Source organism: Tenrec ecaudatus, chromosome 10 (genome assembly GCF_050624435.1).
Source record: "Tenrec ecaudatus isolate mTenEca1 chromosome 10, mTenEca1.hap1, whole genome shotgun sequence".
NCBI classification, from domain to species: domain Eukaryota; kingdom Metazoa; phylum Chordata; class Mammalia; order Afrosoricida; family Tenrecidae; genus Tenrec; species Tenrec ecaudatus.
Genome location: NC_134539.1, coordinates 145,815,309 through 145,842,589, shown reverse-complemented (window position 1 = coordinate 145,842,589; position 27,281 = coordinate 145,815,309). Strand labels below are relative to the sequence as shown.

The 27,281-nt window shown below is 45.1% G+C and overlaps 1 protein-coding gene and 1 pseudogene across 7 annotated transcripts in view; one reads left to right on the top strand and one right to left on the bottom strand.

The window, feature by feature from the left end:
- Positions 1-27,281, bottom strand: part of CEP112 (centrosomal protein 112) — a 469,815-nt gene that overhangs the window by 101,248 nt on the left and 341,286 nt on the right. For all 7 annotated transcript variants that reach the window (XM_075562120.1, XM_075562124.1, XM_075562123.1 and 4 more), the window contains 2 exons: positions 9,799-9,861; positions 2,098-2,247 (listed from right to left, as the gene is read on the bottom strand). In XM_075562120.1, the coding sequence (XP_075418235.1) occupies positions 2,098-2,247; positions 9,799-9,861 (213 nt within the window). The remainder of the gene's footprint in view (positions 1-2,097; positions 2,248-9,798; positions 9,862-27,281) is intronic.
- Positions 19,862-26,871, top strand: LOC142460241 (acidic leucine-rich nuclear phosphoprotein 32 family member B pseudogene; annotated as a pseudogene).

Sequence of the window (27,281 nt, the reverse complement as noted above, 5' to 3'; positions counted from 1 at the left end):
TTCAAATTCCATCTTTATGGTCGTGTAGCTCATGGAAAATAAGGTTCCAATGTTTCCTCCTATCAAAGGTCAATGGATTAAAATAACAAAAATCAAACACACGAAGAATACTGCTCGGTGGAGGGTCAGGGTTGCAACAGAGGGTGAAACACGCTGCCCAAAGCCCAAAGGCTGGTGGTTTGAGTGCATCCAGAGGCACCGCAGAAAACAGGCGTGGCTTCTCAAAGCCGTGGCCGTGAAAACACTACGAAGCAGGTCGGGTTGCCATGAGTCTTTAGACTCAAGGGCCACCACCACCACCACCACCACCACCTCCACCTCCACCTCCACCTCCACCACCACCTCCACCTCCACCACCACCACCTCCACCACCACCACCACCACCACCACCACCTCCACCATCACCACCACCACCACCACCACCTCCACCACCACCACCACCACCACCTCCACCACCACCACCACCACCTCCACCTCCACCTCCACCTCCACCTCCACCACCACCTCCACCACCTCCACCACCACCACCTCCACCTCCACCTCCACCACCACCTCCACCACCTCCACCACCACCACCACCACCACCTCCACCACCACCGACAACATCCTTAACTTTCTTTCAACTCAGAGGGAACAACACTAGAATGAACCATCACCATGGGCTAACTCCATTTAAGCCCACCCCCTCGGGGCTATATTGGACTTGAATTGGTTATTTAAAAATTGGAAAATATCACCACTTGGTACCGGAGTATCAATTGGAAAAGACAGTCCCATAAAATAAACTTTTTGTGGAAACTAAAACAATTTACGATGTGTGTGCTTCAATTCAAGCACAGGAAAAGAGTTATACAGCTCAATGGACATTTTATATGCATGTGCAGATGACAAAGACCTGGAAGGCTAAAAAGATTACCCTGAGATGAGCAGGAAATAAGAAATATCTTTTTGGTCTCCTAATACATATAGGAAGGGGGTGGGGGTAGTGGCAAAACAAACAAACAAACAAACAAACAAACATCAGAGAGGCAAATCGATGAGGAACATGTCATTAATAAACAAAATTAGCCCTCACATCTACAGTGTGGAGGTTGGCTCTATTGCTCCATCTATCTCTAAAGATACTTTATTCACGTGTCATCCAGGCTTTGTGGGTGTATATAACACAAGATGACTTCTATGACAACGACGAGCCTGTCCCCCAGTGACTCGGGCTGCCTAAGCCAGTCCATAGAAGATGGAGTTTGGACGCCCAGGGCACAGCAAACCCAAATTAAAAAAATTTTTTTTTGTTCATTGCTCTAAGTATTGTTACAGCAAAGTAAATCACTGAAAAAGAATCTTTGGCTGAGGATTGTTTTTCTTCAAAAAAAGTTCTTGTTCTCCTTTAAAACCTTATTTCTAAAGGTTTCCAGATGCTGATCCTCACAGATTAAACACAGCATGATGAAGACATTTAACAATAATATTCGCAGTGATGAAGCCAAGAAGCAACTTCTTGGCGATCTAGCTGCCCAGCACCTAGAGAACCAGGCTTGGGAGCTTTGTGTGGCTGTGATAGGTGTGAGTCTCTGACGTTGCCTGGAAACCAGCTAGGTTCTCAGGCGCCACACATCCACCCTGTACCATTGTCAGCGCACATCAGAGGGTTGGCATTCCAAGCCCCGGACAGGTCATTGCTCAGTTTGCCAAGACACTGCTTGAGGATGTGGGCAAGGAAGAGAATGTGAGCTGAAAGCCAGCAGAACAGAGTCATTCTAATTTCAAGAGACAATTCCAAAGTTAGTGGATTGTCAAAACGACTCTCCAGAGAGAGCCTGGGGTATTTTCAAATATTTGTTCATGTGAATGGAGTGGGTTTGCCAAAATTGAGTGTGTTTGTGTGTGTGTGTGTGTGTGTTGGCATGTGATCTCTTGAAAGGGAAGTCAGCCTGAGTCACTGGCTACATCAAAGGCAGTGGCCAGTGAACGGAATGACTGCAGGCTGTGTGAGCAAGCCAGATACCTGCATTCATCTGCCCACTGCTGGGATTTCAGCCCTCCTTTTAATTACATTACAGCAGCTGGTACCACTGGTGACTGGAGTCTTCAGATTACCTTGATTGCTCGGTCATTATCTCTCATCAGCTGCTTCTTCTCATCTTCAAACTTTTGTATAACATCCTGGAGCCGCCTCTCCGCAGCAAGCTGCTGCCGGCCACTCTCCTCTTTCAGAGAGGAAATGGTTGTCTGAAGTTCAGCTATGATCTAAAATGAAAACAGCAGGCCATGACTGCAGATTCTTCAGCGAGAGGCATCTATTTTATATGTATTTATGCCTGACCCAAGGGTGGCTTTGGCAAAACTCGCTTCCCCAAATGACATCTCTCTAATTAACATATCACACACCAGCATGCATGAAATTCCACCCCATCAGATACTAGACTCAAACTGTGAATGGGGAGCAACTGCTGAACCAAATGTATTTGGAAGCCATTTCCACTAGAACATTCCATACTATTTACTCACCAGAAGAGGGGACACATCTGTGAGCGTCAGAAATATGAAAAGCGTCAGATTGTATTTTGCTGAAAAAAATAGACTTATTAGAATGAGGAAAGCTATTCTGCCTTTGAAAGCGATTCTCGTAACACTTTGAACTGGAATAACCAAAGGAAATACGGAAATGGCTCATTCTCCAAATCCACCCGATTCTATCCGGCCACCTTTGCGTGGCTACTTCACTGCTGTGCATGCACAGTGCTAGCTAGCACTGTTAACCTCTCCTGTTGTTTCCTGTGAGGCAGGCAGAAGGACCGACTGACCGGCTTTCCCAAGTGAGGAAATCAAGGCACTGGAATAGGCCCGATCTTTCAATGCTTGAAGATGCCACCCAACTATGGAGACAAGCAGGGTTTGAATCGTGGAGTCAGAGCATCTGCTGTATTCAGTGGTTCCTTTGCCCAGCCAATGCAGGTCGTGTTTCTTTAAAACATGGTTTGGGTACTGGGTGGAAAAATGTATTATGCTATATTGACCTGATTTTGAAAAGCGGTTTTCTTCCCAAATGATGTATTTAATTAACGTTTATTTTGGTCATTTCAGAGACCCTAGTTTTACAAGAGAGGGCTGGACTTATGGCTTGATTTTCTCAAGCCATGCTGATGACTTTTAAAAATTGGGCTGATGTTTCTTTAATGAAATCAAGTAGCTTATCTTTCGTGAAGTTCAGTGTTCCCAACTGCTTTGTAATTACAAACTCGTCTGCAGCATTATGAGGCAATGGCAGGACCTGCCTGGAGTTCCCCAGAAGCCCACTCCTGTTGCGATTGAAGCAGCTAGGACTGGCGTACATGTTCTCTCGCCGTGCTGTTGAGCCCACTTGGGCTTACAGTGACCCTGTGGGGGAGGAGAGCACCCCCACAGGTGTCCATGTGAAGGTGCTGGTGGGCTCAATCGGCCAACCTTTCCTCTCACAATGCAGGGTGCAACTATTGCGCCTTGTGGAGCAGTCAGCTTGTTAGAAGTGAGTCCACTCATTGTGACCAAGCTCGGGTTTTAGAATTCATAAATAGACCAAATTTGGTTTCATAAGAGATCAAATATTGGCGTGAAATAAACACACGATAAAACCGTAAAGCCAACTTGCTGCCATCAAGTCAAGGCAGACTGACTCATCCTGGCCATGGGGAGCGCTCTGTGACTGACTCAGTACACAACTGCACTTTCGGCCTCACTGAGCGTGAACGTGGTTTTCCTTGACTTTGAGAATTCTGATTAAGTGTTGTCTTCCATTTTGGCATCAACTCAATGAGCTCTCCCAGTGCTGGGGTGACCAGGGAAGGTTAAATGCTTGGAGAAAATGTGAAAAACCAAGACCAGCCAACAGCGCACAATCGCAGGGCAGGAGAAGCCTGCGGAAGGTGAGAGAGGCAGATTTCCTGGGCCTACCACTGAGATTTAAGATGATATCTTCTGAGAGCCAGGTGGCCAAAGAGTAAAGAGAGCGATGCTCTTTCAGTGTTGCAAGTTGAGCAGACAACTGTAAAGTTCAAGAAGGTGGGTTTAAGTCTACATGATTTACCATGCCTGTGGATTCGGATATCCCCACCATAGGCATATTTATTTAGAACACAAAGCAATTTTGCTTCTTACTAGAAACACACTAAGCTTCAGACTGGCTTTTAACTGATCCAAGGCTGAAGGCAAGCTATCTATTTGGGAACTTCAAGTGGCCCTGAGGGCAGGGAACAGGGAGGCACGTCACAAGCTGGGCGTCCAGGGAACAGGGAGGCACGTCACAAGCTGGGCGCCCAGAGGACATCAAAAAGGAATACAGGCTGGTTTGGGCGAGGAGCTGCTACCAAAGTCCTGGACAATCAGAGGGGGGCTTGCATGCCTCCTTATGTATGCAAGATGAAACCTCCCAACCTTTTTGGGGGGTGGAGTGGGGGTGATAATGAGCTACTATATATACACGTATATAAGCCGAGTTTTTCAGCACATAAAATTTTATGTGCTGAAAAACTGGGGTTCGGCTTATACACAGGTCAGTGGTACCCCAGTGAGGTGTAACATCTTGCAGGGGTGATTGCCGTTTCTCCGCTGTTCATCCAAAGCCCTGCTGACACTGCAGGGCTTTGAATGTTTGTTTACTCACATCTAACCAATCAGAGCTGTCCTATGACGTGGATGGCTCCAATTTGTAGAAGCACCAATAGTGATTCACTTACGCCGGCAGCTGAACTGGTAAGGATGTGTCTGTGGCTGCGCTCTGTCTCTCCCCTCTGGTCTCTGTGTTAATTCACTTCCTGCATTTCCCACCCTAGGCTTATACTCGAGTCAATCCATTTTCCTGGTTTCCCAGGTAATCATTAGGTGCCTCGGCTTATACTCGGGTCGGCTTATATTAGAGTATAGATGGTATTTTTGGGTGGGGGTGGGGATAATGAGACTTTCTCTGGAAGGTTATAAAATAATTCATGGGGATGATGTGAGAGGGTCAAACCCTTCAGGTGAAACTTCTTGGCGAGAGAAAGTGATTGATTGCGTGGGCGGTGACACCAATGAGTCAGCGGAAAGGGTAGCCCAAAGGAAGTGGTTAAAGAGAGGATTTCGGATTACTGTCAAATGGAGAAAAAAATCCACAACGGTCAGTTTTATATGCTTCACGAGCAAAACTCCAGTGGCTGTAAACAGAGTGGAGGGCAGTGGGCTGTTTCCTCCCTGGCTCAGTCTACACAATGGGCCCCCAATAAATATTTTAAGCAGAGAAAGTACACTGATCATGGTAAATCAGAAAGAAAACATCCTGGGATAAATTCGTACTGCAAAGCAAAATATGGTCTAAAGGATTCTGAGGAAAATGAAAACTAATCAATATAATCAGAATTAAAACTCACTCTGAATCAAAATCTAAAACCCAAACCCCACCAACTCAGCTCAATCTTTGACCTGTATTAGCTTTAGAGAAAGAAGTTATTAGAATATCATTTCCATAAGGATATTAAACATGAATACTTCGGGATGCAGAAGGAGAGTCATTTGGGGCTGATGCTGTTAGCTATCTAAGCCAGGAAAACACCCACAGTTGATCATTATTGTTAAGCCACCTATACTTCTCATAAATGGCAGTGGCCTTGAAGTCTTAAACGTAACTGTTGTAAAGAGAGCTAAGGGTTTATCTTTAGCTCATGCTATTGGTTTGGAGAGCACAGTACAGTGGTGGATTTTTAGAAAGCTCTTCCTTCAAATGCAGTGGACAAGATGGGCCGCACAGGAGCACACGGCTGACTCCGAAGGCTCCTCAGAGAAACACAATTGCAAGCGTCGGCCCTGGATACGTTGCCATTCTGGGTGGTCACCCTGGAGAGTGGCCCAAGTCAGTGTGTGCCCAGGTGCAGGTGTGCCTTGGTGGGGTGCGGAAGCTGGGACAGCAGCAGAGAGAGCAGCTGGTGGGTGGGCACAGTTGGCATCCAAGCTTTCAGCTTCCCGTTCCCACCTACATCTGTTCTTGCAAAATGGCAAGACCTTCCTTTGGAAAATGGCCAAGAGGTGAGTCAGTTGCGTGAGGAGAACCATATTAAAATTTGAAAGGGAAGCTAATGTGTGATCTTCAGATACAAAGAACAAATGCCCGGTTCTCGGGAAAAGGACACTTGGGAGCCTGCTTGGCTAGAATTGCTGCAACTATTTCCATCTTGGGACACCATCGTCCTCAGATGAGACGAGGCTTGGGTGCTTGGCCTGCCTGCTTCTAAAACGCCTGATCAAACTCTCAGTGATTAAGCAGCGTCTTTTAAAGGAGGTGATGAATATTCAAATTATGTGGCTGATCTCTTGGGTACCAATGTGCTCCTTATCAATGCATTCCCTTTTATTACATTAGTATTATCATTTTACTTTCCTTTTTTGAGAGCAGAGAAGGAGTTTTAGAAATCTGATAAACAGAGGTATGCAGCTCTGCTGTCTGGTGTTCTCATTGGTTTAAATCTCCGTTAGAGATTCAGGCTCATAATTGTTGGAAAATCAAGCAAGCCCAATTCTGCGGCTCTGTTGTGTCCAGTCCACATTTAAATAGTCAGCTGCTCTTTGACCTCACTGGCCCCGTTGTCCAGTATTTTTCAAATGTGCTGTGTATGCCAGTACAGGAACACTGGTCTGTCTTGTACATAAATACACATAAAATCGATATTATAAATATAAAGCTGTATCTACTAGACATATATGAAGGACGTTTGTGGAAAAATTCTTGATCTCTTAATTCTATTTTTCCATGAACTTTATGAAGCCCCTGTATACATAGCACAGTATTAAGTTTATATACAAATATAAGAATAACATGTTATTTAGAAAGAGAGGCGGGCAATCAAAATACTCTCTGTGAAAGAGGGCCATGCTCCCTTTCAATGAAAAGGAGACTGGCTTTATGTGTTGTGTGGTCCCATCTCAGGCTTCCCTTGGAGGGGCTACACTGGCAAGGATGAAATGGTGCTGTGGGTCATGAGCGTGCCTCCTCGTCCCACCCTTTCTCCTCCTCTAGCTTTTTCTCTGGGAAAAGAGCAAGCTGTCAAGAATCGGTCCGTTCTTGAATGCCCAAAGCCCAGAAGTCCATCAGCGAGTTACATAAAGACGGAGATGAATCCCGCGCCCCCTCCAAAAAAGAAACAGGTGTGTATGTGGGGGTCCTTGAGTCTGATTGCATAGGCTCAAGTCTTGCTGTGGAGGGAATATACTCCCTACTGATGAGTCTCAGTGTCCTCGCCTATAGCATGGGAGGTATCAGGCCTATCCATATGATAACAGGGCACGCGCTCAGCTGCTAACCGAAAGGTTGGTGGTTCAAACCCACCAACTGCTCTGAGGAAGAAAGATGTGGCAGTCTGCTTCCACAAAGATTACATCCTTGGTAACCCTATGGGTCATTCTACGGTGTCCGATTGGGCCACTGTGAATTGTTATTGACTTGGTGGCAATGGGAACGGGAACCACATGATTACTGAAGACTGGATGAGATACCTATGGGAAAGCATAGAGGGTGTGAATGAACCTTTGCTCTCTCCTTCCTTCCTTCCTTCCTTCCTTCCTTCCTTCCTTCCTTCCTTCCTTCCAAGCTTTCCCCCATTCTTCCTGTCCTTTCTTGTATACTATTATCCTACAACAAAAGCCGAGGAGCCCAGGTGGTGGAATGGATTACATGGAGCTGATAACTGCAAAGCAGCGGTCAACGCCACTTGCTGCTCTGTGGGAGAAAGACGAGGCTGTCTTCTCCTGGCTCACAGGGGCAGGTGCACTCTGTCCTGCAGGGTCACTATGAGTTGGAATCGACTTGATGACAGTGAGTTTTGTGTTCTTAATCGTCACAGTTAACAGTTATTAAATGCTTTGTGATGTGCCAGACACTGTACTAAGCACTTTTCCGCATTGTTTTATTTAGACTGTAAAACACTCTTCTGAGGTCAGCACTCCTCCGCCACTTTCCACACGAGCGAATGGAATTCCAGAGGGCCCAGGTAACTCACTCAAGACACGGAAGGGGGAGGGCTGCGCTTCACATCCACAGCTGAAGCTTTCTTCCCCCCTGGCCGACATTTAATTTGCCTTAATATCGACTAGCCAATTTCTTCCTTTAGATCCCCTTAAATACTCCCATTTATTTACCCTCTCCTTAATTGTGCATTTTTATTCGCTATCTTCTATCTCACTCTCGGTTGGCCTCCGCCACTTAACAAAGAGCAAAACACATAGGGTGTGAGAGGCAAGTCAGCAAGTCCACTTGTGAAGTTCTTTCTAGTCTGAGAACATCTCTTCTCAGTGGATCCAAAAGCACCCCTCACCCCCACCCCGGGATCCTTTCTCAAGGAAGGGATGGAATTATGGTCATCCAGACTACATGTGCACCGTCCTCTCAGTAAGCACCTGCGACTTGTATTCGTCTTCTAGAACAGATGCGCACTTGGACATAGGTGTGGCATCTCAGAAATTCAGTCGCTGTCAACCTTTTGCATAGTGGTAATGTAAGCGACTGGCCCAAAGAGCTTCCACTTTGAAGTCAGATCTAGGTGGGGTCCTGGCTTAGTCACTTACCAACTTAATTTGCATGACCTCACTTCTCTGAGTCTATGTCTTCAATTGGACAGATATGGCCAAGGATAATTGTCAACCCCTGACTTCTGGTGCATGAAGACTGAATGAGACAACATGGTGAGTGCCACACAAATCAGAATAGTTTCTGTGGTATTGTCACTTGTTTTTTGAGATAACTCATAAAATAGTACCCAACTGACAACCGGACAACGCAGCATGCATTTAGAAATACTAAGAAAAGCTCATTTTCTAAAGCATTAGGTGTGATGCCCAGAAAATTAAATGACTTAATTTTGCTCTTTGAAAAAGGAAAATGAGTCATATTTATTTATTCTAGAATGACAACCGAGGGAGATGCCTCAGACCTAACAATACGAAAAACAAACACTGCCATTGAGTGGGTTCTGACTCATAGTGACCCTATAGGACAGGGTAGAAATGTCCTTGTGGGTTTCTGAGACTGGAATTCTTTACAGGACCTCTTCCACCCAAGGACCGACTCGTCGTTTCAAACTGCTCACCTCAAGGACAGCAGCCCAACATGTAACTACTATGATCCCAGGGCTCTAAAAGGGATCCTCTACGTGACACAGCTGGGTATCACCCCAGCAACTTGTGCAAAACCAGTAGTGACAGCACCTCATTTCGAGTAGAGACATGCAATCAGTTACCAGCCTGCCTACACTAAAACTACCTTGGGAACAACCAACAGCGAAACATGCAGGGAAGGACAGGCGTTCCGCTCCTCTTTCCTCTCCACAGGAGTCGACACTGGGCTGCTGGTTTAAGCCAGAATGATTTGTCATTTTGAATTTGGCTGATCAGCAGCCTTGAGGTGCAGCAAAGTGGAATCTTGCACACACGAAACAGCACAGACGGTATCGAAGAGCTTACATCACAGATGTGAGTGTATCTCTCCTGCCCTTATGAAAGAAGGTCTAGGCCTGGGCTTGTTCAAGTGCACGGGCTGGTTTTACAAGACCGAGTGTGTGTGTGTGTGTGTGTGTGTGTGTGTACAGAGAGATTGTGTACAGTGTGTTGGTTCAAATGGTTCAACCTGCCTAGTTTTTTTTCTTTTTTAAAGCAAGTCAGAAATATCAACAGTTTATTTTCCTTATTTATGTAGGCATCAAAAATCCCATCGCATCCCTGAAAACGTGAGAAGGATTTGGTGGGAAATGCAAACGCCGTGGGTGTGTTTGTGTCTTTTCTCGGTGTTTGACGGAGGCTTACCTGTGAAGATTTGGCCAGCTTCTGGGTATATTCCTTCTCAATCTGCTTCAGCTTGCTGCTGGCCTGCAAGACACAGGGACATGAGCACACACGGTGACCTGTGCACACACTCTCTCCTCCGCATGCCTCTTGCCACGCAGCCGGCCGCCTGCCAGCTGCACCGCCCTTTTGGGGCAGCCAGAAAACCACAGGGCTGGGCTTTGATCTCATGCCAACTATTCATCACTTAAAAAGGAAAAGAAAAAAAAGAGAGAGAGAGAGATCTCTTGCCAATTATTAGACAAACACAAGACTTCTGGGGATGGAAAGAGAAAGGGGGAAGGAGCCAGAGAGACACAGCAGAAGTGTGAAGACTCAGAAGATAAAGTAGGGGGAGGGGCGGGGTTAGAGGAGAAGAAACAAGGGGAGAGAAGGAGCAGGACCAGGGGGAGGTGGAAGGTAGAGACTAGGGGCAAGCCAACTTTTTCACTGGGTCTTACAGCCCTGCTGTCTTTCACCTAAGCTTAGGGATAAACCAATATCCCCACCCCTCCACCCGCAAAGACAGAGCCGAGCTGTTTAGATCCACGAGCCATCAGTCCCTTGTGCCTTTGCTCGGCCTCACACTCAATGAACTACTTTTTGAAGCGACCAAATCCATGGCTGTCAAGTGGATGCTGACTCATCCGACAGTCTTCAGGTCCTGGAGACAGGGTGGCCTTTCCAGAAAACTTCACACCATCAAATCTGGATCCCTTCTCCAGCCCAGACGTGTTTGGGATCTCCCTCTAACCATAGTGTTTGGAAATGTCATGGTGGCAGGGCCTAGACCAGGCCATCTCTGAGAACCTTAGAGCCCTAACGTCAACCCTTCATGCCCGAGTGTGGCGGTCCACCAGGGCCTTTGGTTCTTGGGAAGGTTGGAATCATTACTTGGCTGGCTTTGGTCCCCGCCCCCACCCCTCCCCGGCCCCCTTTTGCCTTGGTCTCTGCAATTTTTTCAACTTCTCAGAGTGGTCACTTTTTTTCTTATTGTTTCTGTTTCCCATGTCTTTGATCTTTCTTAGCAATTTCTTCGATTTGTCATGTTCATCTTACTGTGGGATTAAAAAGGCGCCCTGGAGGGGCAGTGCGTAAGCAACGGGCAGCTCTCTGCAAGGACAGTGCATCGTCAACCCTACCAGCTGTTCCACATGACAGAGGTGATGCCACCTGGGCCCTAAATGAGTTACAGTCTTAGAAACACCAGAGTCCCTATTAGTTAGAACCGGAGAAGGGCGAGGCTCTCAATTCCCATAAAGCAGCCGTTCTCTACCTGTGGGTTGTGACCCCTTTGGGGGGGTCGAATGACCTTTTCACAGGGGTCGCCCGATTCATAACAGCAGCAAAGTTACAGTGATGAAATAGCAACAACAATGATTTGATGGTTGGGGGGTCACCACCACATGAGGAACGGTATGAAAGCAGCAATGGCATCAGGAAAGTTGAGAACCGCTGCCATCAAGAGTTAGTCTTGGAAACTCACAGGGGTAGTGCTACCCTGTCCTATAGGGTCCCTATGGGTCAGCATGGACTTGCTGGTAGTGAGAGAGAAAAAGAGAGAGAGAATGAGTTAGCATTAACTCAATGGCAGTGGGTTGGGGCCTTTGTTTGTTTTATTGGACTTAAAAACAATTCCACCACATTTGTAATTTCCAAGAATTCTTTCTGGTTCTCTCAATATTACTCTGGAGCCTTGGTGGCAAGGTGGGTTCTGTGTTGGGCTGGTACATTCAACGTCAGCAGTTCAAAACCACCAGCCCCTCTAAGGGAGAAAGATGAGGCTTTCTACTCTGATAGAGTTATAGGAAGCCCACAGGGGCAGTTCTACACTGTCAGATAGGGTCCCTATGAGTCGGAATCGGCTCGATTGCAGTGGGTTTTGATTTTGAGAAATAACATCATAGTCATCAGCCTTTGTACAGATGAGGGAACGTTTAAGCATAGTGACTTGCCAAGAAGTTGAGTAACTTGCCAAGAACCACACAGGAGCTTCACCAGCTCGTGTCCAGAACATAAACATGCTCCATGTAGTGCCCATCCTTCCTGAGGTTATTTTATGAACACACACACACACACACCCATCACCCCATCATTCCCACTAATCCTTGTTTTTCTAAATGATTTTAATTTATTTTCCCAAGTCCATTTTTTTAAACATTTTAACAAATCATTTTATTGGGGCTCTTACAGCTTATAACAATCCATATATTAATTGTATCAAGCACATTTGTACATATGTTGCCATATCATTTTCCAAACATTTTCTTCCTACTTGAGCCCTTGGCATTAGCATTTCTTTCCCTACCCCCCTACCCCCTTCCCCCTTGTGAACCCTAGATAATTTATAAATTATTTTAAATTTTACACCATCTGCTGTCTCCCTCACCCACATTTCTGTTGTTTGTCCCTTGGGGTGGGTGCAGGTGGGGACTGTACATTGATCATTGTGATCAATTCCTCTTTTCTCCTCCACACCTTCCCCTTACCCTTACGGGTACTCTCATTATTGGTCTTGAGGGGTGTATCTGTCCTGGATTCCATATGTCATGGGCTCTTATCTGTACCTACATACATGCTCTGGTCTAGCCAGATTTGTAAGGTAGAATTGGGGTCATGATAGTGAGGCGGGGGGGGGGGGGAGCATTAAAGAACTAGAGGAAAGTTGTATGTTTCATCGATGCAATACTGCACTCTGAATGGCTCGTCTCTTCCTTGTGACCCTTCTGTAAGAGGATGTCCAATTGTCTACAGATGGGCTTTGGGTCTCCACTCCATACCCCCCCTCATTCATATTGATATGATTTTTTGTTCTGGGTATTTGGTAGCTGATAACTGATCTCATTGACACCTCGTGATCGCACAGGCTGGTGTGCTTCTTCCATGTAGGCTTTGTTGCTTCTGAGCTAGATGGCCACTTGTTTATTTTCAAGTCTTTAAGACCCTAGATGTTACATCTTTAGATAGCTGGGCAACATCAGCTTTCTTCACCACATAAGCTTATGTACCCATTTTGTCTTCAGCAATCATATCAGAAAGGTGAGCATCACAGAATGTCAGGTTATTAGAACAAGGTATTCTTGAATTGAGGAATGACTTAAGTAGAGGCCCAATGTCCATGTGCTATCTTAATACTTAACATATAAATATATGCACATAGACCATTATATATGAATATCTTTACATCTATACATGCTTATGTTTATACCTCTGTAAATGTCTTTCCTCTCCTAGTTCTTTCCTCTATTTCTTTTTACTTTCCTCCTGTCCCATTATCATGTTCAACTTTCATTTGGCTGTGTACTTCCTCTTGGCGACATTGCACTTGATTGAACCCACCAGGATTGCTAGCCCTCCTCGCCACTGATTTTAGATCTCTTGTTCCCTTGTCCCTGGGTTTGTTGGCTCCCCAATTCCTTTTCCTTACCTTCCTCCTCCTCTCCCCTTTCTCCCCATAACTGTCGGTCCTGTTGTTTTCTCCTTGGGATTGTTTAGCCTGCCTCTCTTATATAGATAGACATTAAAAAAACACATAAAAAATAGCCTACGAATAGTTCCAGGTCTGTCTGCTGACCCTTATGAATGTTTTCCTATCGAGCCTGATACAGTGCCAAGCCCTGCCTCCCTAGTCTGAAGTATAGTTTTAGAATTCCTCGAGGACTGTGTTACTCTGCTCCCCTTGCTGGTCTGTTGCGTTCCCTTTGAGTTACACCCTGGTGTGTGTGTGTGTGGTGGTGGTGGAGGTGGGGGGAGGGCGGCGGTAGCACAATTCTTACACTGTGTCTTTGGTGCTGCCCCCTGTAGCACTATGGGTCAGTAAGGGGATGTCATGTCATGCCTCATGGTGAGGCTGACCCTACGATCTTCTCTGTTCATTGGCTGCTCTAAGCAGGAATAGTATCTTTGGAGCTTGGTGGACCAGGATGTGGTCCGCTCTCTCTCTCTCTCTTTCCCTCTTAGTTTGCTCCCATGTGATCTGGGCAGACCTGCCCCTCTCCCCAGGCTGTGTCTTCAGTGCTGTCCTTTGCAGTTCATTCTTCTAGGGCATGGGGGGTTGACCTAGTTGGGAAGGGGGACAGCCCTGCAGACCTCTCTGTTGGTTCACTACTTCATGCCGGTGTGTTGCCCTCAAGGTTTCCAAGTTTATTTTGGATATTGTGTAGAAGCTCAAATGGCCATGGACAGGAACTGGACTTGAACATGTCAATCTCTGACTGGGTTTTCCCTCCAAGCTTCTTGCCAAGAACTGCACCCTAGGGTTTGGAGGCACAGACTTACTGGCTATGCTCTCAGTAGGGTGCATGGGCATTGGGGATAGACTTGCACACATTCCACTTTCCTGTTTACCCTCAGGTGGGCACGGATCCAGTCCTGGGATAAAACTGAGTCATCTGATCTGGGTCATGTGAATGCCTCTTATACAGAATTTCAATCATCCCTCCTGTTCTCTGCTATCTATCTGGGATGGATTGCCCAATAGGCAAGGTGTAAAAGGGCCTAACTGTGTTTACTTACTTATCTGTAGCGAGCAATTTTGTCTTGCTTACTGGGTGATCCTTCCCTTGTGTGGAGCAGAAAACGGGAGGATGGCTGAGATTCTGCACCACATCCAAGATGTGGTGGAAGTGATCACTACAGTTCAATGTTGTTGCTAGGGACAATCAAGTCCGTTCCAACTTGTATGTAACAAGCCTCTATGAAACAGAGCTAACCACTGCTGGGTCCCGAGCCATCCTCCCAATGATCGCTGTATTTCAGCCCATCATTGCCCAGTCCACCTTGTTGAGAGTCTTCCTCACTTCTTGCAGACCTTCTGCCTTACCTAGCCTGATGCATAATTAAGTCACCACAAATAAGCGCATGTCTTCCTTGCTTACTGTAAGGCAGTGCACACTATGCTTACTCTTCAATTACAGCCCTCTTCAAACCAACGCTCACTGGCATGGAGATGATGCCGATGCACACCCTGAAGGACAGCGTCGAACTGACTGCCCCTTGTGGTCCCGAGACTGTCACTGTTCACGGGAGTACAGCACCCCTTCCCTGCACCCAAAGTTAGTCCCCTTGATTGCTCAGGCTCATCAAAATCCTGCAACAAGAAAGAGCTTGCTGGTTCTAACTACAAATGGACTTTAAAACGTTTGTGAAAATGGAATTAAAAAACAAAAATTGGGATGGTGGGGAGCTTTATTTCTCAATGTAAGTTCCTTCAAAATCAAACCCCTTTTCTTAGGAATGAAACCAGCCATTTAGTGCATCCCTAAAAAAATGGAAGAAAAATTTATGTCTTCATAATTTTTTTTTAAGATGAGGAAACAAAAAGAGGTCACAATGGAACAAATAAGAGCTGGAGGCGGAGCCTAACAATCACCTATGGATGGCTTGCCAATCTGCCCTTGGTGGGGACAAGAAGGGGCAGGGACATTGTGGAGGGGAAGACAGTCCTGGTAAAGCTTTTCTGGACATAGTTTTGCTAAAGATTTCCTGAACTTTCTCAACACATGCTCATAAGCAGCAGATGTTATCATTCTGTGGCCCTCCGGAAAGCCAATAAACAAAATGCCCTTTTATTCTTGTTGTGAGATGTTGCCCACTAGGCTGTGGTGCATAGCAACTCTATGTCCAACAGAAAAAAGCAAAACACTGCCTGTTCTGCACCATCCTTAAAATTGTCCTGTCTGAGCCCACTGTTGCAGCCCTGTTGTCAATCCATCTTGGTGAGGTTCTTCCTCTTGTTTGCTGACTAAGCATGAGGTCAGCCCTTTGTCTCATTTTGAGCTGTGCACCATGAAGCAAATGAAGGTCTCCGCCAAAGCTTTGCTCTGTCCACATCATTAAAGTCGATTCTACATCTAGTTCATTCCTAAAAACCCGAGGGTCCTGGGATCCTAATCTCATCTATGCAGTCTTTGTACATCATTAACTGAAGAAAGTTGTATGTCCTTTAGATTGTTTTTAGGATTGGAAACAAAAAGAAGTCGGAAGGAGCCAAATAAGGACTGGAAGGTAGAGGCCTAAAAATTACCCGCTGAAAGTCTTGCGAGGTTGCCCTTGCTTGGCCAGAGGAATGAGTGGGTGCCGTGTGGTAACAAAGGACTCTGGTGAAGCTTTCCTGAACTTTCTCAACACATTCTCATAACAAACAAGCAAATGCTATTATTCTCTGTCTTTCCAGGAAGCCAATAAACAAAATAATATCTTGCTATTCCTATTGCTACATGCCACCGAATCAGCTCCAATACCTAGTCAAGCCATGTACAACTGAACAAAGCACTGCCGGCTCCTGCACCATTCTCACAACTGTATGTTTGAGCCACTGTTGCAAGCACTGCATCCATCCGGCTTGTTGAGGGTCTTCCTCTTTTTTTGGGGGGGGGGGGGTGGTGGTCTTCCTCTTCTATGCTGATCCTCTCTCTACTTCGCAATCATGAGCCCACTCTTCAGCGGATCGCTCTTTTAGACTCCTGCACTATAGACTCCTGCACACGTTGATGGCCGTAAGCGGGCGAGCCAGCGCACACTCTGATTCTTGTTCAGTCCTCCCCAAGGTTCTACTCAGACCCAGTTCCTCGGATTCTCAAGTGTCTCCAGAAAAGAACGCCTTGACTCTAATGACGAAGGGCCTTCCAAAAGGTTGTGGGAAAAGGCAATTAAAAGATTAAACCAACAACAACGGAATGTTTGGCGTAAGCTCTGTTAAGGTCCAGACTTTTTTGTAAGCAATGATACCAGCCATCTAGTCCATCCCTCAAGCACTGAGGGTGAGGGTCCTTGGAATCAAAGCAGCACGTTTATGCAGTCTTTAAAATTTTTTTTACATGGTTAATTGAAGAAAAACGGATGTCTTTGATGGATGTTTAAGGCGAGGAAACCAAGAAATATTAGAAGGAACCAAGTGAGGACTGGAGGGTGGATGTCCAATGGTTACCTGGGCAGACCCTTGCAAAACTGCCTTGCATGGTTATAAGAATGAGCAGGAGCATTGTCATGGTGAAGAACTCTCTGTTGAAGCTCCCAGGTATACTTTTTGCTCAGGCTTTCCCAAATATTCACCGGACACTCTCATAAAAAGTAGATGTTATCATTCTGTGGCCCTCCAGAAAGCCAATAAACATAATGTCTTGCTATTCTTGTTGGGAGATGCTGCCAAGTCAACTCTACTACACAGCAAGCCCATGCACAGCACTACGGAGCAAAGCCTGGGCCGGCACCGAGCTAACAATGGTCCTGTTTGAGCCACTGCCACAATTACTGTGTCAACCCTTCTTGCTTCTCCATGTCTGTCCCTCTACTTTACCAAGCATAATGCCCTTCTCAAAAACTTGGTCCATAAGTAAGCACAATGAAGCACATGCATGGCCCACTCACTGTGAGCTAGCACAGTTTGTCCGAATGTTTAGTCCACCCCGAGAGCCACAGAAACCAGATCTTCTCATTACTGAGACTCTCCAGAGTTCTGTAACAGAAAAGAACTTACTGGTTCTAACTATAAGAAGACTTTAATGGAAAAAAGGAACTAAAAGTGAAAATATTAAATATAAACTTTACTTCTCAGAGTAAGTGTCATAAAGGACAAGACTCGTGGGTAAGCAGTAACACCAGCCATGGAGCTCATCCCTGACAAATGGAGCCACGCTTGGATTCCGCCATGTCTATGCACTTTTAAAATATCAATAGAAGCAAAGGCATGTCCTTGGAAGATCTTTTTAAGATTGCTATTCCTGTTAGATGTCATCAAACAGGGTTCAATACAGAGGAACCCGATGTCCACAGGCAGAACACCACCCAGTCCTGTGACGTTTTCACCATGATTGCTGTGTCTGAGTCCATCGCTGCAGCTACAGTGTCCATCTATTTTATCAAGAAATTGGGAAAGCAAATGACATCAGAGGAAGCCAAATACAGACTGGAAGGGAGATGCCTAATTGTCCATTAAAACTCTTGCAAAATTGCCCTTGTTGATGAAAGGAATGAATGGGAGCATTTCGATGTGATGGGGTTTCTGAAGGAGTACAGGTAACTACATGGCCTCTGTCCACCATGTCTAACTGGCAGTAATTGCTTAGTCTGACCTCATAAATCGGAGTGGGCTGTGATTTTGTGTTCTCACGTCACCCGAGGTCCACCTCTTCTTATCTTATCACAAAAATCTGAAGTGTTTGTTCCTTGTTGGTTTACTTGAGACTAGATTGTGAGATCTCAGAAGGCCCGGGTCTACCCTTCACATAGTGCTTGGCATATAAATATTTACCCAATGAATGAATGGATTTAAGATAATCTCTTTTACTTTCCTGTCACCTCAGCTCACACCTGTGAAGATAACTTACCTATCATGACCAGTTGTCTCAGAGACTTCATTGAGAAGCCATCCATCAAGTGTACACCCTAGACTCTATAAGCCCGTCAACCACAGGAGCTCCTTCCCCTCCCAAAGGTAACGAGGGCGTATGCATAGCGCTATTTTTCTAATAAGCTGCCAGACTCGATTCCAACTCTCTAATTAATAAAGCCACTCTCCATTAACAGAATTAAAGCTACTTGGAACCTCTTGAGGTTTGTTTGGCTTGCTTCACACTCTGCCTGTGTTATTTATCATGAAATGGCTGCTAAAGTAGCTGTCATTTATTTAATAAACACTTCAATGGCCCTTTCCATGTGCTAGTCACTGTTATAAGTGTTTTAAAAATATTTACGCACCAGAACATCTAAAAATTAATTACAATGTCATAAAGATTAAGTTACTGTCCCTAGAAATCTTGGCGTCTGAGATGTTGGTGAGTGCAGGCCAGGCTGTGTTTCAGCAGCAGTTAGTCTTCATGAGCCTCCAGACCTGGAACCTCACAAACCTCACAAACTAAGCTCCTGTAGCAAGAAATATCTCATTCATTCACTGTGCAGCTGGAATATAACGGTGAGTAAAGGGATCAAACCCCATCCTCTTGTCTCCATGGGCTGTCCTTTCTAGAGTGTAGTCAAAATGACTTTTAAAAAATCCTATTTTGGATGGTATTAAAGACGATGTAAAAGGATAAATCATCGAAGGAGGTGGGCAGTGTTGAAGAGCAGACAATGTGTTGAATTTCCTGCCGGCCTCACTGTAGGAGTGACACTGTGAGCCAGGCAAACCCCAGGGAGCGTGGTCCAGGCAGGAGGAAGAGTGAATACAAAGGCAGCATATGCATGATATGGTCAAGGTATAGTGAGAAGCCAGTGGAATGGGGTCGGTCAAGGAGTAAGGTCTCCATCCGAAAGGATGAAGTTTGAGAGAGAGCAAGGGGCTATACCTGCATGGCCTGGCAGGCAACTGTAAGGAACCTGGCTTTACTATGAGCGAAACGGGGCGTCACTGAAGGATTTCAGCAGCGGAGGCTATGTTCTGAGAGCAGTAATCACCACCTTACACTATAGCTCTTCCTGGGGGGCCAGAAGTAAGCACGGAAACAGTCTGAGGCTACCGTAAAAACGCGGGGTTTGTAACAGAGGATGCAGTGATGAGTGGTCAGGTTTGGATAAAAATATTCAAGTAGAACCAACTGGACATGATATGTGACAGAAAGAGATGAGTAGAAGATGACGTCAGAGTTCTGTTCCAAATAACTGGAAAAATGGATTATCATGACCGATTATAAGAAAAATGTAGAAGGAACAGGTTTGGGGGCAAAGATCGAGAAACTGCTTTAGAAATAGTACGCTTGGAGATGTTCATCAGACATTCACCCAATGTCGAGTTGAGCAGTGAGGGTTACACGTCTCAGGTTCAAGGGAGAGTCTAGGTTTAAAAACCTAAGTTCAGAAGTCACAGTGTCTGAAGGGGATAGAGAATGATGATCCTGGGAGAGATCACAGAGGATCAGGTGTACATAAAAGCCTGCACCTGTTAAGAGGCTGGAGAGCTGAGGCGAAACGCAGAAGGAAGGGTAGCAGCTGGAGAGGTAGGAAAGAAGTCAGGATAACGTGGGCTCCAGGAACCACGTAAAGGAAGTGTCTGAGCCGACTGGGTTAAGTGCTGCGGCGAAATGTCCACGTGGCGCATGTGGCCAGCAACATGGCGGTCATGGGCGATAAGGATAAGATGGCGCACTGGCTCAAAAGAGAGGAGATGAGAACTGGTGCAGACATCAGACAAGCGATTCGGGATTGGTTGACATGGAGGAGAGAGGTGGGGTGGGAGCTTCTGGAGAAGTGGACAGACAGAGCAGAACTGCTGTTCCTTTTTGTAAGATAAGAGAAAGAACAGCATGTTTGTTAGGGAAATCTAGCAGTCAAGTGAGAAAGCCAGACTATGCAGTGGAGTTCCTAGAGCTCTGTGCTTGCGTGCGAGACGGGCAGGGGAGCTGGGGCTCCTGGGGAGAAGAAGGGGGAGCAGACAAAGCACCCACAGTGGCCATGCAGGGCCTCTGGGCTGCTTCCATGTCTCACATGGAGGAAGAGGAAAGATTCCGCAGCTGAGCACTGGGTGGAACAAAGTCGTTGGGAGGGAGTGAAACAGACATCTCAAAAAGTGTCCCGGAAAAGGACGTCACTGGAAAGCCAAGTTTGATGTGCAGGCAGGGTTTCAGGAAGCACTAAGGCCCCTGGAGAAGGGCAATGCTGAATGTAAAATGGTACCTGTGGTAGTTACATCCTCTTGGTGTCAATTTGAGGATTAAGAGTGAAGGGGTGGGGTCTAGCCTGTCAATCAGAGCACAGTTTGATGACCTAAATTGAGGTGCTAAGGAGATAAATAGCTCATTGGAAGTGGGACACACACTTAGTCCCTGTAAGACATTCTTGTTGACAAGCCACATCGAGACTGGCCGATGGCAGCCAGAGCCTCAGAGCTGGAGATGCCATGTGGAGACCCTGCCAATGCCGAATTGCTTACAATGCCACTGGATCCACAAGACTTCCCACCCACGGGCCTGTGATCTTCCTGCATCCGGTGTCATTGCATGTGTTCTGTGAGTCTGAAAGGGACTTTACATAGACTAATATCGGATTTATGGACTTGATCTGGACTGGGGTGGGATGTTTTCTCAATATTCAATTGCTCTTATATACAAAGCTCTTTCTTATACACACGAGTGTCTCTCTGGATTTGTTTCTCTAGAAACAGTATCGTTTCTCAAGATATAAAGCCATAATCCCCTCTAGACCTTGCAAATGGCTCAATGGAGCAAAACCAATACTTTGGAGAATTATGTGAGTACTTGAAGAAAAAAAATGAATTTACCAACCTTTAAGGTTTTTAATATGTATTTGAGCCTCCAAATCACTTCTGTCTGGATTTATGAATTTCCTTAAATAAATGGAAAATGCTCTTGTATGAATCAATTTATCATGCAAACTATCCCTAAAACAGATTGGGAATAATTTTCTTCTCAGAATAACAGTGATTCTATGGTTTATTTCTGCATATAAAATTGTTAGGTTTATAATTTTAACCCGTGTTATTTTTTTTCCTTTAAAAAATCATTTTATTGGGGGGGGGCTAGTACAATTCTTATCACAATCCATACATCCATCCATTGGGTCAAGCACATTTGTACATTTGTTGCCATCATCAATGTCAAAATATTTGCCTTCTACTTGAGTCCTTAATATCGGCTGCTCATTTCCTCCCTCCCTCCTCACTCTCCCCTTCCTTATGGACCCTTCATAATTCATAAATCATTATTATTTTGTCATATGTTACAGTGCCAAATGTCTCCCCCCACCCTCTTCTCTGCTGTCCATTCCCTAGGGAGGAGGCCATACGTAGATTCTTGTAATCAGTTCCCCCTTTCTACCCCACATTCTCTTCACCCTCCAAGCATCACCACTCTCACCACTGGTTCTGAAGGAGTTGCTGTCCTGGATTCCCTGTGTTTCCAGTTCCTATCTGTACCAGGGTACATCCTCTGGTCTAGCCAGATTTGTAAGGTAGAATTGGGATCATGATGGGAGGGGAGAATTTAAGAACTAGAGGAAAGTTATATGTTTCATTGCTGCTATCCTGCACCCTGACTGGCTCATCTCCTCCCCACAACCCTTCAGTGAGGGGGTGTCCAGTTGCCTACCAATGGGCTTTGACTCTACTCTGTACTCACCCACATTTACAATGATATAATGTTTTTGTTCTTTGATGCTTGATACCTGATCCCTTCAACAGCTCATGGTCACATAGGCTGGTGTGCTTCTTCCATGTGGGTTTTGTTGCTTCTGAGCTAGATGGCCACTTGTTTATCTTCAAGCTTTTAAGACCCCACACACTATATCTTTTGACAGCTAGGCACCATCAGCTTTCTTCACCACATTTGCTTATGCACACATTTGTCTTCAGTGACTGTATCAGGAAGGTGGGCACCCACTGATATGCTTTTTAGTTCTTTGGTATCTGATAACTGGTCCCAAGCCTTATTTTTTACAGCTAAAATTGACATATGGAAGTACAAATTTCAGACGGAGGCCTGAGGCACGGTCTGAACAAATGGAGGACAGTAATATTGGGAAGAACATAATAATTTGGACCTGTGCAGAGTTAGTTTAGTTGTGCTTTTCTTCCTGTTTTGCTGCCGTGGTGGATTCCATCCGTGGTCTTCCTCATTGCTCCCATTTGCACTTGGGCATGCTGCCACCCTCCACCCAGCATTCAAGCCCCTGCTGCTTTTCCCTCTAATGGTGTATTGTTCTTTATGAAATTCCTATAAAAATCGTGGGTCTAAAACCCTATTGGAAAGGAACAAACCAAAGAATCTTCTTGACAAAGGCTAGTTAATGGTTGTTAATTACTTGAAAATGCTACCCTTTTCTTGCACGGTACTTTCTGGTATGTCTCAGCTCAAGAAATTCTTCATCCCTTTATTTTCCATGTTCAAGCATTTCATGATTTCTAGGCTGGGGGTGTGGAGAGAAGAAAATGAGTAGGCTACTGGAGAACGCACCCGGTTAGGGGCTGCGATCCACAGACCACCAGCAGCTCTGCTGCGGAGAGACTGGGCTTTGTACTCCAATCAACAGCTGCAGTCTGGGGGTCGTCACGAGTCAGTAAGGAGTACAGTTTGGTTTGGAGTACTGTGGACCCACAGGTAGGGAAGGCAAGCCCAGACTCTATAAAGGTATGCTTCTTTCATTTATAATAGCCTATATTTCTGTTTATTTTAGACAAAAACAGAACAACCAGGATGCTCCTCAGATCTTGACACGTACGTACTAGAAGGTGTAGATTTCAATGGCGAGTGTTTCTTTTTGTCTACTCACAGACTTTCTGGGAAGCCATTTGAAGCACTGTGGATACAACTGGTGCTTCAAGAAGTTTATATATAATGCTGCACCATCCCATCCAGATAAAAATACCCAGAGAAGTTATGATAAATGCTGATTCATAGTGAATGTCATTTTACTTAAAGTATTCAAGTAACTTACAAATGTAGAATCTGAAAATTTTACCTCATAATAAAGGGACAATTTTGAGAAGATTAAAGTAGGTAGGAGCCCTAGTTGGCATAGTGGTGACTCGATGGACTGCTAATCACCAGGTCACTAGTTCAAAACCACCAGGTGCTCCTTGGGAGAAAGATGGGACTTTCTACTCCCATAAAGAGTCACAGTCTCAGCGGATGGTGCAAGATATGAAAATAAAAATAATTTATGAATTATCAAGGGCTCATGAGAGAGGGAGGGATGTAAAAAGGAAGGGCTGATACCAAGGGCTCAAGTAGAAAGAAAATGCTTTGAAAATGATGATGGCAACATATGTACAAATGTGCTTGATATAACTGGTGTATGGATTGTTATAAGATCTATGAGAGAAAATGTGGCGAAGAAAGCTGATAGTGCCCGGCTATCAAAAGAGATAGTGTCTGAGGTCTTAAAGGCTTGAAGGTGAACAAGCGGCCATCTAGCTCAGAAGCAACAAAACCCACATGGAAGAAGCACACCAGCCTGTGCGATCACGAGGTGCCAAAGGGACCAGGTATAAGGCATCATCAAAAAAAAAAATACCATAGTGAATGAAGGGGGAAGTGCAGAGTGGAGACCCAAAGTCCATGTGTCGGCCACTGGAGATCCCCTCACAGAGGAGTTTAGGGGAGGAGATTAGTCAGTCAGGGTGCAATGTAGCACCGATGAAGAATACAGCTTTCCCCCAGATCCTGGATGCTTCTTCCCCCCAACTACCATGATCCGAATTCTACCTTGCAAGACTGGATAGAGCAGAAGTTGTACACTGGTGCAGATAGGAGCTGGAGGCACAGGGAATCCAGGGTGGATAATACCTTCAGGACCAGGGGTGTGAGGGGCGATGCTGGGAGAGTGGAGGGTGAGTGGGTTGGAAAGGGGGAACTGATTACAAGGATCCACATGTGACCTCCTCCCTGGGAGATGGACGGCAGAGAAGGGGGTGAAGGGAGACTCCAGATAGGACAATATATGACAAAATAATAATCTATAAATTATCAAGGGCTCATGAGGGAAGGGGGAATGGGGAGGGAGGGGGGAAAAAAGAGGACCTGATGCAAAGGGCTTAAGTGGAGAGCAAATGCTTTGAAAATGATTAGGGCAAAGAATGTACAGATGTGCTTTATACAATTGATGTACGTATATGTATGGATTGTGATAAGAGTTGTATGAGCCCCTAATAAAATATTTTTAAAAAGCTATAAGAGACACAAATAAATGATTTATTTATTAAAAAATAAATTTAAAAAAAAGGAGTTACAGTTTCGGAAACACACAGGGGCAGGTCTACCCTGTCCTACAGAGTCGCCATGAGACACAACTGACTTGATGGCAATGGGTGTGGTTTCAGTAGAACTCATGACTTCTGCTCTGCCCATGATGGAGTAAGTGCGGCTGAACTTAATCTGCCACAGCAGCAAACTGGAAAAGACAGCGGGAAAACAGTTTCGGGCTACTGGGCAAAGAAAGTGAAGATCTGCGGTAGAGAAGAGGGAAACAAACCAAGTCAGCCCTACAGCTTTCCTGGGCCCCCGGAGGGAAAGGAGAAACAGTGTGAAGTCTAGTGAGCTAACGAGAAAGAGACCTGTGTTTGGGAAGCCTGAGGTAGCTGGAATTTCTAGGACAGAGCTTCACAGAAGAGGGAAGAGAAAGAGCTGCAGGCATCTACAAGAGGCACCCTTGAGTCTGTCCTTTAGCACTTGGCTGTGTATGCCTAGGGTTAAATTCCATAAGGTCAACCAAAGAGTGACTGGTCAGCTTTTAGCTTAACAGGCCCCAGAGTCCACACAAAGGTGGGAGAAGTTTAAGTTCTCTTCAGTCAAGAGTGAAGAGTTCGGCGCAGGAACACTGGTACAGGTAAGAGCTCATGACACACGGAATCCAGGCCAGACAACCCCTTCAGGAACAGAAATGGGAGTAGCGATACTAGGAGGATACGAGGAAGGAGGGGAAGAAGGGGGAACCTATCGCAAGTGATCGACACATAACCCCTCACCCCTCCCTCCTGAGGGGGATGAACAACAGAAATGTGGGTGAAGGGAGGCAGCGGTCGGTTGTCAGATATGAAACAACGATAAATTTTAATTTATCAAGGGGTCACGAGGGTGGGTAGGGGAAACAGGAGCTGATACCAAAGGCTCAAATAGAAAACACATGTTTAGAAAATGATCATGGCAACATATGTACAAATATGCTTGATATGATTGATGTATGGAATGTTCTAAGAACTTTAAGAGGCCCAATTAAATGATTTTTTTTAAAGAGTGAAGAATCCTTGTAGGACATTCAGAAAAGTCACATCTTATTTATAAGGATAAAGGAAACCTTAGAATACAGTTAACTTTTAATGTACTCTTAACAGAGCTAAAAACACAGCTCAACTATATCAAACTGATTACCCACAAGCGACTGTTTTCCAAACAAAGTATTCTTTAAAGAAGACAAGACAAACGACCATCCAATAAAGAAAAATCACATTGTCCAGCATCCAATAAAAAAATAACTAGACATGAGAAGAAACATGTGATCCATTAGCAGTCAATAGTCAGTCCCAGAAATGACAAAGGTGCTAAAATACATCAACTTTTCAAAAAAGCTATTAGAAACACACACAATGATAGAAACAAAAATATGATACAATGAGAAGAGAAATGGGAGCTATGAAACAGAACTAAATGAAACATCAAGACTAGAAAAAGATCATTTCTAAAAAGAAAACTTTGCTGAATAGGATTGGGAACAGATTAGGCACTATAGAAGAAAAGATGATCAAATCTAAGAAATAGCATTTTAAGTATTCAAATGACTATCAGTGGGGCAAAATAAAGTGCATTAAAATAAACAGTCCATGGTCTGCAAAGCACCCTCACCAGAACCCGTCACAAAGGCCTGCTGAGCTAGCCTGGAGCCAAGGGCCGACCCACACACTCAGTGGATGCAGGAGTCAATGAAGTTCAAGAACTTGTCCTGGACCACTGCAAAACAAACGATGGAAAGAGTGAGGGTTTAACAGCTGAATTTGTGAGTGCCTCAGCTTAATAAATGTAGGCTTGATTTCAGTTTCAAATTTCCCCAAATTACCAAAATTGAAAAAGCTGAGCTCAGTGACAATAGAATCTTCGGTGGTCTGGACATATTAGCTGAGAAACTTCTAAACCTCACACATCTAAACTTAAATGGGAGTAAGCTGAAAGACATCAGCACCTTGAGACCTTTGAAAAATTGGAATGTTTGAAAAGTCTGGATTTATTTAACTGAGAGGTCACCAACTTGAAGGATTCCCGAGAGAGTGTCTTTAAGCTCTTGCTTGCCCCAGCTGACTTACCTGGAGGGCTACGACCTCGAGGACCAGGAAGCCCCTGACTCTGATGCTGAGGTGGACGGTGTAGATGAGGAGGAGGAGGAGGAAGAAGATGAAGATGTGGAAAGGTACACAGTGAAGATGAAGTCAGTGGGGAGGAAGAACAGTTTGGCCAAGAGGGAGAAGTTGAAGATGAGGATGAAGATGAAGAGGCGGAGGAAAGTGGTAAAGGCGAAACACGGAAGAAACAGATGATGGACGAGATGATTAAGACCCCAAATAACCTGCAGAAAAAGACCTGTTCAGGATTGGTTGGACTGCTCCTAAGGATTTGGTAGCTGTTTAAGTTTTTTAAAAAGTAGCTGTGATTCAGAACCCCAGGACACCTGCCCACCCAAAGAGCCAAAGAATAGTTCCTGAGACATTCCACCTTCCTCCCTATACTCCCTCTTGGAAATCCACCACCAAGCCTGAGGACTTGGTCCCATCACAGTTGTAAACACTGTTAGGTGTCCATGTGAGACTCCGCTGTAGCCCAGGTAGCTGTGACCAGTGAGTCTGAACCATTCGTGGCTGCCAGTTACACTGAGATTGTAACCACATTTTCATATTCTGTACAATAAAGAAGCTTTGTAAATAAAATCTTAACATTAAAAAAATAAACAGTCCTAGTAATCTAAAATAATCTAAAATAACATCACATTGCCTAATATATGTGTACACCAGAAGGAGAAAGAAAAAATATTTT